Below are 12,696 nucleotides of genomic sequence, written 5' to 3' on the forward strand. Positions count from 1 at the left end.
TGATTGTCACAAGAAGCGGTTATTCTTGAAGGATGTGAAAGGCTCCGAAATAGTAGTTATCGGTGAAAAAGTGAAATCACCATCCAATGTGATATCGGCCATGACTGCAAAGAAAATGATGTCAAAGGGATGCCTATCTTTTCTAGCTAATGTGATATACACTCGAGTGTCGGAAGTGAGATTAAATGATATACCAACAGTTAAAGAGTTTCTAGAGGTTTTTCCAGAGGAATTACCGGGTTTACCTTCAGATCGTGTGGTGGAATTCATGATTGACGTTTATCTGGGTACCAAAGCTGTTTCTATGGCTTTGTATCGAATGGCTCCAACGGAGTTAAAAGAATTAAAAGCCCAATTGCAAGAGTTACTCGATAAGGGATTTATCGGACCCAATGTTTCTTTTTGGGAGCACTTGTGCTATTTGTGAAAAATAAGGACGGGTCTATGAGGTTATGTATTGACTATCGTCAATTAAATAAAGTAACAATAAAGAACAATTATCCTCTTCCGAGGATTGATGATTTGTTTGATCAACTGAAAGGCACAACGATGTTCTCTAAGATAGACCTGAGGTCAGGGTACCACCAATTAAAGATAAAAGAGGATGATATTTCAAAGACAGTTTTTTGGACTCGATACAGACATTACAAATTTGTGGTGATTCCATTTGGATTGACTAATGGTCCTGCAGCATTTATGGACTTTATGAACCGAGTATTCCAACCTTACTTGGATCAATTCGTGGTGGTATTTATAGATGATATTTTGGTGTATTCCTAAGTCAAAAGAGGAACATGATGCTCATCTTAAAGTGATCATTTAGGAACTTCGTGAAAAGAATATGTATGTAAAATTGTCCAAATACAAATTTTGGTTAGATGAGATTGTTTTCCCTGGTCATATAGTCTCTGTAGAATGTATAAGAGTAGATCCCAAAAAGATTCAAGCTATAGTGGATTAGCAACCCCCAAAGAATGTTTCTGAAGTTCAGAGTTTCTTGGGGCTTGCTAGTTATTATAGACAGTTCATGAAGAACTTCTCAATGTTAGCTTCGTCACTAACTAAGTTGTTACGAAAGGATGTACCTTTTGTTTGGATGGAGAAATGAAAAGAAAGTTTTGAAATGCTAAAAAGAATCGTAACAAAAGCCTCAATGCTTGTACAACCTAAGTCAGGTAAAGACTATGTCATTTTCAGTAATGCATCCCATAATGGAATGGGATATGTGCTGATGCAAGAAGGGAAAGTTGTGGCTTATACCTCAAGACAACTGAAGAATCACGAGAGAAATTACCTAATACATGACTTGGAATTGGTCGTGGTTGTGTTTGCTTTGAAAATTTGGCGTCATTAACTGTACGACGAGCGGTGCCATATTTTTACGGATCACAAGAGTCTAAAGTACTTGATGACTCAAAAAGAGATGAATTTGAGACAGAAAAGATGGATCGAGCTTTTAAAAGATTATGATTTGATCATTGATTATCATCCAAAAAAAGCTAATGTTGTAGCTGATGCCCTTAGTCGAAAGATTTTTGCAGCTCTATGGGCTTTGGATGCGCGTATGTCTTTAAAGGAAGATGGTGCCTTGATTTCTAAAATTAAGTTAAAGTCGATACTTTTGGATCGAGTAAAAGAGCTGCAAGGTTGAGATGAGAAATGCTTGGCGAGAATGGCGCAAGTCGAAAAAGAATAGGTTAAAGACTTCGAAATGAGGGATGATGGATGTTTATATTATCGTGAAAGACTTTGCAATCCCAATACTGTTGAACTGAAGAAAGATATTCTTTCTAAGGCACATTATAGTCCTTTGACAATGCATCCAGGCGAGAATAAGATGTATGAGGATCTGAAAAGTCGTTATCGGTGGCCTAGCATGAAAAGAACTGTATCGGAGTTTGTTGTAAAATATTTGACATGTCAGCAAGTAAAAGCTGAACATCAGGTGCCTTCTGGATTGCTACAACCAATATACATTCCTGAGTGGAAGTGGGAAGGAGTTACAATGGATTTTGTTTCGGGGCTACCTTTATCACTACGTAAAAAGGACTCGATATGGGTAATTGTGGACAGATTGACCAAGACAGCTCATTTTATTCCAGTTCGAGTAGATTACTCGATGGATAAGTATGCGGAGTTGTATATAAAAGAGATAGTTAGACTGCATGGTGTGCCTATATCGATAGTGTTCGATCGATACCCAAGGTTTACTTCAAGATTCTAGAAGTCTTTACATGAGGCATTGGGTACTCGATTCAACTTTAGCACAGCTTTTCATCCGCAGACAGATGGGCAGTCAAAACGAACTATTTAAATATTAGAGAATATGCTAAGGGCATGTGTGATTGAATTTAAAGGATCATGGGAAAGGTATTTGCCTTTAGTGGAATTTACTTATAACAATAGTTACCAATCGAGTATTAAGATGGCCCCGTATGAAGATTTGTATGGGAGGAAGTGCAGAACACCATTAAATTGGTTTGAACTAAAGGATCGAGACCTAGTTGGTCTAGAGTTGATGAAAGAAATGGAGGAGAAACTTAAAGTTATCCAGGACAATCTAAAGATAGCCTCCGATCGACAAAAGTCGTATGCTGATTTGAAAATAAAAGAAATTGAATTTCAAGTGGGAAACAATGTATTTCTGAAGGTATCGCCTTGGAAGAAAGTATTGAGATTTGGGAACAAAGGAAAGTTGAGTCCAAGATTCATTGAACCTTATGAGATTTTGAATAAGGTCGGACCAGTAGCATATCAATTAGCTTTACCTCCCGATATGGACAAGATCCACAATGTTTCTCACGTGTCGATGCTTAGAAGATACCGATTAGGTCCATCCAATGTCATCACACATGAAGAAATATAAATGCGACCATATTTAACTTATGAGGAAGAACCAGTGCGGATCTTGGCTAGAGAAAACAAGGAATTGCATAACATGAGGATTCCTTTAGTTAAAGTGCTCTGGCAGAACCATAAGGTAGAAGAAGCTACTTGGGAAAGAGATGAGGACAAGAGGAAGCAGTTTCCACACCTCTTCGTTTCAGGTACTTCTTTAAATTCGAGGACGAATTTTCTTAAGGGAGAGAATTGTAATACCCCAAATATCAGGTCAGTAAATTTATTGAAAATATTTAAAATTAGAGGACTAATTTGAATAAATGATAAAGGATAAAAAATGATTTAGAAATAGTGCTTAAGATCAATTAGTAAAAATGGATGAATAAAGAAGGCATTTTGGTCCTTTGAGGGGAAATAAATTTAAAATTCATTTTATTAGGGATTTAAGAAGGGAAAAAAGGGAAAGTTAAAACAAAACTAAGTCATCTCTTCCTCTTCTTTTTCCCGTGTTCATGTGCTCTCCTCCATAGCCAAAGTTAAGGTTTCATTTAACTAGTTTTTCCTTTCGTTTTTTGTTTGTTCTTGAAACCTTGAGTGTTATAGAGGCTTAAGGAATGGTTAAAGAGGATTAAAACTAAGAGATGGATGTTTTATTTGAGATTGAAGGAAATGAGTTTTTGAATGATATGTTGGAATATGAGTTTTTATTGATGTTTACTAGTATATTTGACTTGTCAAAGAAGTAAATAAGAGATTAGAAGCCTTGGATGAGATTAAAAACATGTTAGAAAAAGTAGTATGATTCTTGGTTTGAGATGTTCTTTGGAGATTTTAGATGTTATAAGAAGCTAAAAGAAGGAAAGTTAGTTTGGATAAGTAAAGAAGAGTTTAATAGTATTGTTAGAGGTAAAAGTAAGGGAATTTGACCAAATTTGGGTAAAAATCGAGCTGAAAAATAGAAAATATGGGTAAGGGTATCGGTACTGGAAGAACAGTACCGATACTATAGGTTTAAATTTGGGAAATCGGATGAACAATATCGATACTTATGCAATTAGTATCGATACTAATGTGGGTATCGATACTATGAGGAAGGTATCGATACCATGGATTCCAGAATGCAGAAATGGTATCGATACTACAAGAGAGTATCAATACCATATTATAGAAGTATCGATACCATAGTAAGGGTACCGATACTATTGAGTCTAGAAAAGTAAAATAGGATGAATTTTGAAGGAAATTGAATATAATAGTACTTTTAAGTAGTATTAAAAGTATAAATGATAGAGAGTATACTAACATTGGTATGGTATGTGTACTTAATGGATGCTTGTGTAGATCGTAACCAAGCTCCCAAATCAAGCAAGAAAAAAGGTAAAGATAAAGTTGTCGAATAGCTGGACATCCTTAAAGCATACTAACGAGACATATCAGGTGAGTGCATTTATTATGTACATTAAGAGTTATAGATGCATGTTGTTAAAGGCATATGTTACATTTGTATATCAATACTATGTGTAATATAGGCACTAAGTGTGCAACCCACAGAATTCATCATATGTTGATGAACGACCGTATAGGCACTAAGTGTGCAACCCACGAAATTCATCATATGTTAATGAACGACAGTATAAGCACTAAGTGTGCAACCCACGGAATTCATCATATGTTGATGAACGACCATATTGACACTAAGTGTGCAACCCACAAAATTCATAATATGTTTATGAACAACCCTATCGACACTACGTGTGCATCTCAAAGAAATTATAATGATTTGAAAATAATGAATTTGTATTTGATAGATATGATATAATGATGTATTGATCTCACCTCACTAGTATTCTTGCCTCACTAAGTAAATACTTAACATGTGTTTATTTCACACGTAGGTTTTAACAAACAGAGTAAGGAGTGCATCTAACATTGCAAACCGAGAGTCGCCTCATCAGTAATTGTACGACAACTCTATCTATTTTTCATATTATTAGTCGGCATGTAATAGAATTATGATAACGCTTTGAAAAGTATTTGACTTATAATGATGTAGAAAGGATAAACTGTTTGAACAGTAAATGTTTGTTTATATACTAAAGTTTAATGAACGTTTTATTAGTATTAAATTAAAATGTTTTATGAAAAGAAACAAAATTTAAGAAACAAAATTTTACGGGTTTTCAAAGGAGAAAATGCTTTAAAAGTGATGTGACATTTGTATCTCGTGTACGGAAAGGTATACGGGAAATGGGTGTTACATAACTGTTGACAGATCGTTGACCAGCGTTGATCGGGCATTGAATTTTTTCGAGACCACTTATCCTATTATTTTTTGACGTCATAAGTTCGTTTTTAAGGTATGTTCCACCAAATTCGAACCCGGTAAGTTATTTTTCAGTATTTATCTTTTGTTTCTATCTAATTTTCACATTTAAGTTCCATTTTTGATGCAATTCGATTTCACATGTATCCAAGATTTTCACATTTAAGCATCATCGAGATCATTCGTGTACTTTACCTTAAATTGTATCATATAGAATCAATCCTCTTAAAATTTGTTGAGTAACTTTCCAAATCCCTCTAACTCATATGCACTCTATCATGTCTTTTCTAATGTCATAAGTCCAAAAAAAAAAAAAATTGGTTGCGCTGGTGGCGATAGTAACGAATAATGAAAAAGGCTTTAAGAAGAGAGGAATTAAAAGATCTCTGTTTCCTCTCTGTCTTGCTATCTCTATCGCTTTCTCATTCTGAATCATCATTTTCCATCCCCTACCCACCTGCCATCAACAAAGTATATTCCTTTTCCAAATTTATCCTTTCACCCGTAATATCTACATACGTATTTCAATGTGTATTGTATATTTTTTTACAGTTCTCCCCCTTTACTCCTTAACAAAAAAATATCCCCTGTATTTTCTGTTTGATTCTTAATATATTAAAGAAAAAAAGAAACTTGATCTTGTTAAGAAATTTTCTGTTTGATAGTACTACTCCATTTGAGGTCTTTTAAGAGATCTTTTATTGAAAACCCGCTTCTTTGGCAACACTAATGGGAAAGGGCATAGTTTTTTTTTCAGTCGAATTCCCTCAAGCTTTCAAGGTTAGCCCTTCGAAATGGTTGTATATTTTTATCATTTTATTGACATTTGATGAATTTTTATATTGCATGCTCTTGAATAGCTTAAAGAGATATAGGGCATGACTTTGCCTATAACAACCCTGAACCGACTAGTTTTCGTTAGAGCAGTGGTTTTGATTCTGTTCTTATGTAGACATGGTAGTCTAGAACTAGCTGGAGGAACTCTCTCCATAGGCTTCACCAATATCACCGACTACTCTGTGCTTGTTGGTCTTGCCTCAGGGCTTGAGCCAGTGTGTAGCCAAACCTATAGGAGTAAGAATTGGGAGTTACTCTCTCTCTCTCTCTCTCTCTCTATCTATCTCTCAAACACATGATCACCATATTATTTCTTGCAATCATACCAATCAGCTAGTTATGGTTGAATCTCAATAGCATTATGGTGTTCATGGGACAAGTCAAAGATATCACAACTATGGCAGCAACTTACTGTATGCACTCTTTGTTAGATCTTTTAACAAACACTTTGTTACAACCGTTGATGGTATTCTTAAGGTTACAACGGGTGACAAAGCCTATGATGTGGTGCTCTTTAGTAGCTGTGATGTTCCACCTACACCTTAACTATGTGTCGGTGATAGCCATGAGGCTCGAGGTAGCAGGTATGGCAATTGCGTCTGTGATTACCAACATGACATGGTGGTTTTGATGGTGGAGGTAAGTGTGGGTTATCCGGTGGTGCAAGATGAGATGGACGACTGGGATTGAAGGGGCGTTTGGCGGAATGATCCCAATTTTGAGATTGGTAGTGCCTAGCTGTCTCGGGATTTGCTTGGAATGGTGGTGATATAAGGTTGTGAATTTGATGGCTGGTTATTTGTAGAATTCAACACTTATGATGGCTTTCACTGGGATCCTGATTCAGACCACCAACATGATAAACATTTTCCCTATGGCTCTTATTGGATGTATCTTCGCCCATGTTAGGAAAAAACTTAGAGCTGGTAAGCCATACAAAGCTAAGCCACCAACATTATAAAGGTTTATAGGATATGTGCATAAGATGTTGGATATTGCTTTGTCTGTTATTGTCTAGTTGCTTTTGTGTGAGATAGCTGATTCATTGTTGCTTTTTTCTTTTTGTGTTTGCTTTTATTTGGCTTTTGGAGTTTAGTCATAAAAGAACCTATTCTTGGGGTTGTAATGGGGTTTGCCTTGTATGCAGGAGGAATGTCACTCCCCATCCAAAATGTTAAATATTCTATTAAGGATGACCTACATTTTACTGTTACTTTTAGGTTACTTTGTTCTTACTTTCGATTATAATTTCTTTTTAAGAAAATCGCGTAAACTATAGGAATAATATCTTTTGCCTTGTAATTTTTCATTTTTATATCGAATTTTAAAAATTAATGTTTTAGTTATTTATGTTATTCGTTTATAACATTTTGGTTAATTATCTTATTGATCTATAATGTCTTAGTATCCAAAACGTTAAATATCATCAATTTGACGACATATGATTTTTTTTATAGGTTTGGACAAATTCCTTGATATATGAATAACATGTTAAATTTTTTATATTTGATAAATATCCTTAAATGCCTAAAATAACTATATAAATGCTTAAAAATAACTTCGAAGTACATAATTGAATTCTTGGTTCACAAAGAATGATTGATAGTTGATCAATTGTTATGAGGTCTGATTTGACTGTGGATTGATATGTTTTCATATTGTTTATATTGTAAGAAGTGGCATACAGGAGAGTGTTGGAGAAAGGCTGAAGGTTGTTTTTGGTGTGGATCTTTGGAGCATTATTTCAACAAGTGTCCACTTCCATCTGCTGCTGCTTCTTATGTTCCTAATCAGTCACAGACTCTAGTTAAGACAACAATTGAAGGCAGAGAATAGGATATACCTACTGGTTCTAGTTCAGCTAGTACGGGTAGACCAACTTAGAGTATAGGTTTAGTTATGTCAACAGTGAGGCAACTAGAGTTGGTGTATGCCACTTGAAGGCATGAGGATTGAGATGAGCCAAACATTAATGATGATATCTTTTTAATTCATTCTATTTTTATTCTAGTAAATTTAGGTCGAAATTTTCTTTAATGGGGGAGGTGAATTGTAACACCCCAAATTAGACCCTAATTAAAAACCCTTGGAATTGAGGAATTTTTCCTAAATCCCTAGAATTGATTTGGTGACCAATTCGTAAGAAATAAAAAGTTGAAGTTTATTTGGACAACCCTAGGAAGTCAGGGATCAACCTAACAGTTTACCCATTATCTAATATTAGACATAAACTCTAACCTTTTAACTCAATCTGCTGCCTCTTCTTCCTCTTTTCATTCTCCTTCGTGCTCACGCCGTCGTTGCTGTTCGCGTTGAGGGGAACTAGCGCTGTCATTTTTCTGACAGATTTTTACTTGTGTATGTACTCTTGGGTTAATAAATTGAATCTTATTGGTTTTTTGTTTCACCAGGCTTGATCCCCTAGGTTGGGTCTTAACCATCTATCGATTTCGATTCCCTCTTCATTTGATTACAGATTCTTACTTCTTGTCTAATACGGATGAGAAATGTGATAGAACATCCACTTAATTTGTTGAGATCGTGCTTTTGTATTTCATATATATTTTCCCCAAATCCTTTGAAGTCACATTAATAAATGTGAGAGATGTTTTTAATTCATTTTTTTAATTATGGTTTATTTTGCGATAAAAGTTAAAGTGAGTCTTATAGATCTGACTCATTATTATTAAGTCGGATGAAGAAGATTACATATCTAATATTCGATTCGAATAATCGTAACTATGTATTTGGTGTTACAATATCAACACCAAATCATATGATATCGATACCAAATACTCCAAGAGAAATGATCGATGATGTACCTTGAAGTATAAATACCAATTCCAAAATTCTCGATATTGAATTTTATTTCAATGATAAATCATCATGGACATGCTATTGGAATAATGCTAAGGAATAACTATCGATGATATACAACATAATTAGATTATAATGTTATTGTGCTTTTTGAATATATTAAAATATGAAGAGTTATGTGACTTTCCTGAATATGTTGTATTAAATTTCATATCGAACTAATAATTCTGAATAATAAACTGTAAATGATTTTTTAATCTAATAAACTACAAATGTTTATCAATAAACTTCCATTTAAGTTTTACAACCTTATAAGAGAAATAGCGTTTTTAAAGGTTTCGTTGACCAGAATCAGTTCCTTTAAACATCAACTACAAATCCATCTCTTCCCCTAATAATGAATCAAATTCAATTGTTGAATTCCCTGTCAAAGAAAGTAAAAGCAGAGCGTGGTCGTGGCTTTCACCATCCTTTTTCAAATCCTAAACTTCTTAGCTGGAGCATTCTTATTGGACGGCCACAACAACTCTTCTTGACCTTTTCTCTCCATTGTCCCACACCAAATCCCAATCCCAGTTATCAGCGCGTCCCTTGCACAGTCCAACCTACAGGCCATCAAAGCCAGAAAATATATTGAATTGCAAAAAACGGGGGGCTGGGGGGGGGTGGAAACCGGAGAAAAGAAAAGCAGAAAGAGAAGCAAAACGAGACCCTTTGATTTGGTTTTGGGTGGTTGTAAGAAGTAGCAAAGGCATGTTTTATGGTGGTCGTGCAGCGTGTTTATTGCCAATAATATTGGTACTATGTTTAACGAGGAACAATTGTATGTTGCCGGTTGCTGAAGCTATATGGTTAACGATTCCAAGTTCAGGAACCAAGTGTGTTTCTGAGGAGATCCAAAGCAACGTTGTTGTTTTAGCTGATTACTATGTCATCGATGAACACAACCCCGATCATATACCCACCATCTCTGCTCGGGTATTTCTTTTACCCTTTTCATTAACAGCAAACAATTAATCATATTCTCCATCTGGGTTTATCAGATTTCTGCCCTTTTTTCTTTTGATGATCTTTCATTTGAGATTTTTGTTGTTGAAAGCTTTACTGGTTTGGATGGACAGTGATTATTGTTGATAGGCTTTGGTGATTTTGATCCTTTTTGTAAGTGTCAAGGATGTTTAGAACATGTATTTACAGGGCAAGTCATATCCAAGAGTAAACCTTTGCTTAATCTTCCTATTTAATATGAATGGGAAATTGTTTTTATGCTAAGAATTTGAATCTAATCCCTGATACTTAAGCATCCATCAACCAATTTCCTTCTGTCTTTTGAAGTTCCATATGAATATCTGCTGATTAAGTTCTTTTCTTCAGTTTAAATGATGATTTTTTTATCCTATATGCAATCAGGTGAGCCATTAATATGGGGATAACATATGTGCCTTGAAGTTCTAGGCCTCCCCTCAACGGAAGTGCTAGGTTTTTCTTATTGTTTCTAAATAGGAGTGAGTATTCGATCGTGTTTTGCTCACCCCTATTTCTTGACCTTCCAAAGAAATATCCTTTCTGTTCGATGGAAAGTCTCGAGGGTGGAAAATTGGAATTATTTGTAACCTTACCTATGGTTGAAGAATCCATTCTAGTTTGAGGAATTGTGAACTACAACTAATCGGTATCACATTGAGGATACCTTATTTGTGTTATAAAACTCTGTAGCTCAGCATATAGACCAAACTAGTGGTCAACTACATAGAATTTTGTTCCTACTATCCTCCTGTTATGTTTGAAATTGTTGAGTTTGAAATGAACTTCAAGGGATGAGATATCTTGCAAAAAGTTATAACATGAGTACTTAAAAGAAGAATGAAGAGTCTGAGTTGTGTATCTTGAGATGATCATTAATTTTGTATATTTGGGAATTTATCTGGAAACTAAGATTTAACAGTAACACATGTACTGAATATGTGGTTTATGCTCAAACTTACAAGACCTTATCTCATTCTTTAGGTAACATCTCCTTTTGGAAACAATCTTCACCACAATGAAAATGCAACACACGGTCAGTTTGCATTTACGACCAGTGAGTCAGGCAATTATATAGCTTGTTTCTGGAAGGATGGCAGTCACAAACAACATTCCGAACTAACTTTAGGTGTTGACTGGAAAATCGGAATTGCTGCCAAAGATTGGGATTCGGCTGCGAAGAAAGAGAAAATAGAGGTAAGATTCTTGATGCCTTATCTTGAAATTTCAAATGGGACTTGATCTCCATAGCCATCCGAATTTCTTATGCATTATATACTACTTTTTGTAGGGTGTTGAACTTATTCTCAGGAGGCTTCAAGGAACAGTGGAAGCTATCCGTGGTAATCTAATCTACCTCAAAGATAGGTACACTTTCCACAGCTAAACTGTAGTTCAAGGTGCAAAGTGCAAACTTCTTAATAGGTCACGATATACAGTTGAAATAAAAGTCTTAAAGGAGAAACTTATTCAGAACAAGAGACTTGGTGCTTAAACGATCTGTTCATACATTCAGCTGATTTATACATCTTTAAAGTAAGAAACATGATGTTTAAAGGATCTTTCATACATTCGCAAGGTTTTCCACCTCAGTTTTCACTTTTCATGCATTTACTAGTAGAGATGTTCTTTGAGTTGGCTGCAAAGATGATCAATTTGCTTGAACTTTGTTCTTTGCTATTCCTTTGCAGGGTTCGACTTAGTCCGTTTGAAATATTTGTTTGAAGAATGCTATGGAAGTTAAAATAACATTTGTGTTTCTTTCGTTGATGTGTACAGAGAAGCAGATATGAGAGAAGTAAGTGAAATAACAAATGCAAGAGTGGCATGGTTCAGTATCATCTCCCTTGGTGTCTGCATCGCGGTAACGGTTTTGCAGATATGGTACTTGAAACGCTACTTTGTAAAGAAGAAGCTCATCTAGATTATAAGCACAATAGTAGTTTTGTGAAACAAAGTTAAACTGTCCTGGGAAAAGAAAGGAAAGGAATTCTCTAAATTCTTACTGTCCCATAGAGACTTACTTCCATTTCCTGCTAATTTGAGAATGAAGATGTGATTTGTTGTTCAATGCCCAGTGAAAAGTTTCTCTCTCTCTTATATATAGATACGTTCTCACACTATTATAAAGCAGTGATATATAAAGTTTTTGTTTTTCTAATTTATGACACATTCGTAATGCATATTGATAAAGTACATTCAGCTGGAGGAAAGTTAATATGATTCCGAGATTGCTGCAAAAGAAGTTGACAGATGCTTGAGGGCTCTACTGCTTCAACGAATGAAGAGTCCATTAAAGTAGATGCTAAGATACCTGCAAAACACATTATATGTGCTTTTAATTACAGCTGTTGTCTCCATAAAAGTAACTTGTTTTGCATTGCAAGCATGTTCTTGAAGCCTTGTTTAAAAAGGGTTGGTATATTCATGATGGGTTTATATGGTGGCACATCATCCAAGCAGTCCTTAAGACTTCAAAAGAGATTTCCCAATTTTACGATACAATCTTTCTGCCCATACAACCATGTTAATGCAAAGTGCTGTTTAAGGATTCGAAACTGCACGAGATTTGAAGTACGAAACTTTTCATAAAGTTGCATCTTGCAGCTCCTTATGTACCCCTATGAAATCTTCAGACGAATGGATTTCAGACCGGGCTCTGCTGAATGAAATTTCCAGGCTCAGGACGAGTATGATAATAACACGAGTACAACGGCTAAGTATGGCATGGCAAGTACAAACTGATGATGAAATTTTGTTGTGATTCAAAATAAAAGGCTGCTAACTAATGCAGGGAGTTTCTTCTCAAGATTTTATGCCCATAGTTTATGCTTATTTCTAGGGGAAGTTATATA

At 35.2% G+C, this 12,696-nt stretch overlaps 1 protein-coding gene and 1 pseudogene across 1 annotated transcript; both read left to right on the forward strand.

The window, feature by feature from the left end:
* The first annotated feature begins 5,539 nt into the window (after positions 1 to 5,539).
* LOC120113578 lies at positions 5,540 to 6,962 on the forward strand (annotated as a pseudogene).
* Positions 6,963 to 9,462: 2,500 nt separating this feature from the next.
* LOC120113553 (transmembrane emp24 domain-containing protein p24delta5-like) lies at positions 9,463 to 11,812 on the forward strand. The gene is made up of 4 exons (XM_039134676.1): positions 9,463 to 9,796; positions 10,826 to 11,038; positions 11,133 to 11,209; positions 11,621 to 11,812. The coding sequence occupies exons 1-4, from the start codon at positions 9,572 to 9,574 to the stop codon at positions 11,763 to 11,765; spliced, it is 660 nt and encodes a 219-aa protein (XP_038990607.1). The 5' UTR covers positions 9,463 to 9,571; the 3' UTR covers positions 11,766 to 11,812.
* The last annotated feature ends 884 nt before the right edge of the window (positions 11,813 to 12,696 follow it).

This window comes from Hibiscus syriacus, unplaced genomic scaffold (assembly GCF_006381635.1).
Source record: "Hibiscus syriacus cultivar Baekdansim isolate YM2019G1 unplaced genomic scaffold, ASM638163v2 tig00110210_pilon, whole genome shotgun sequence".
NCBI classification, from domain to species: domain Eukaryota; kingdom Viridiplantae; phylum Streptophyta; class Magnoliopsida; order Malvales; family Malvaceae; genus Hibiscus; species Hibiscus syriacus.

Excerpts from the sequence above, each read along its gene's own strand:
- LOC120113553 (XM_039134676.1), top strand. The coding sequence starts at position 9,572 with ATGTTTTATGGTGGTCGTGCAGCGTGTTTATTGCCAATAATATTGGTA. Across the intron at positions 9,797-10,825 it reads TACCCACCATCTCTGCTCGG|GTAACATCTCCTTTTGGAAA; the intron begins GTATTTCTTTTA and ends CTCATTCTTTAG. Across the intron at positions 11,039-11,132 it reads CGAAGAAAGAGAAAATAGAG|GGTGTTGAACTTATTCTCAG; the intron begins GTAAGATTCTTG and ends TACTTTTTGTAG.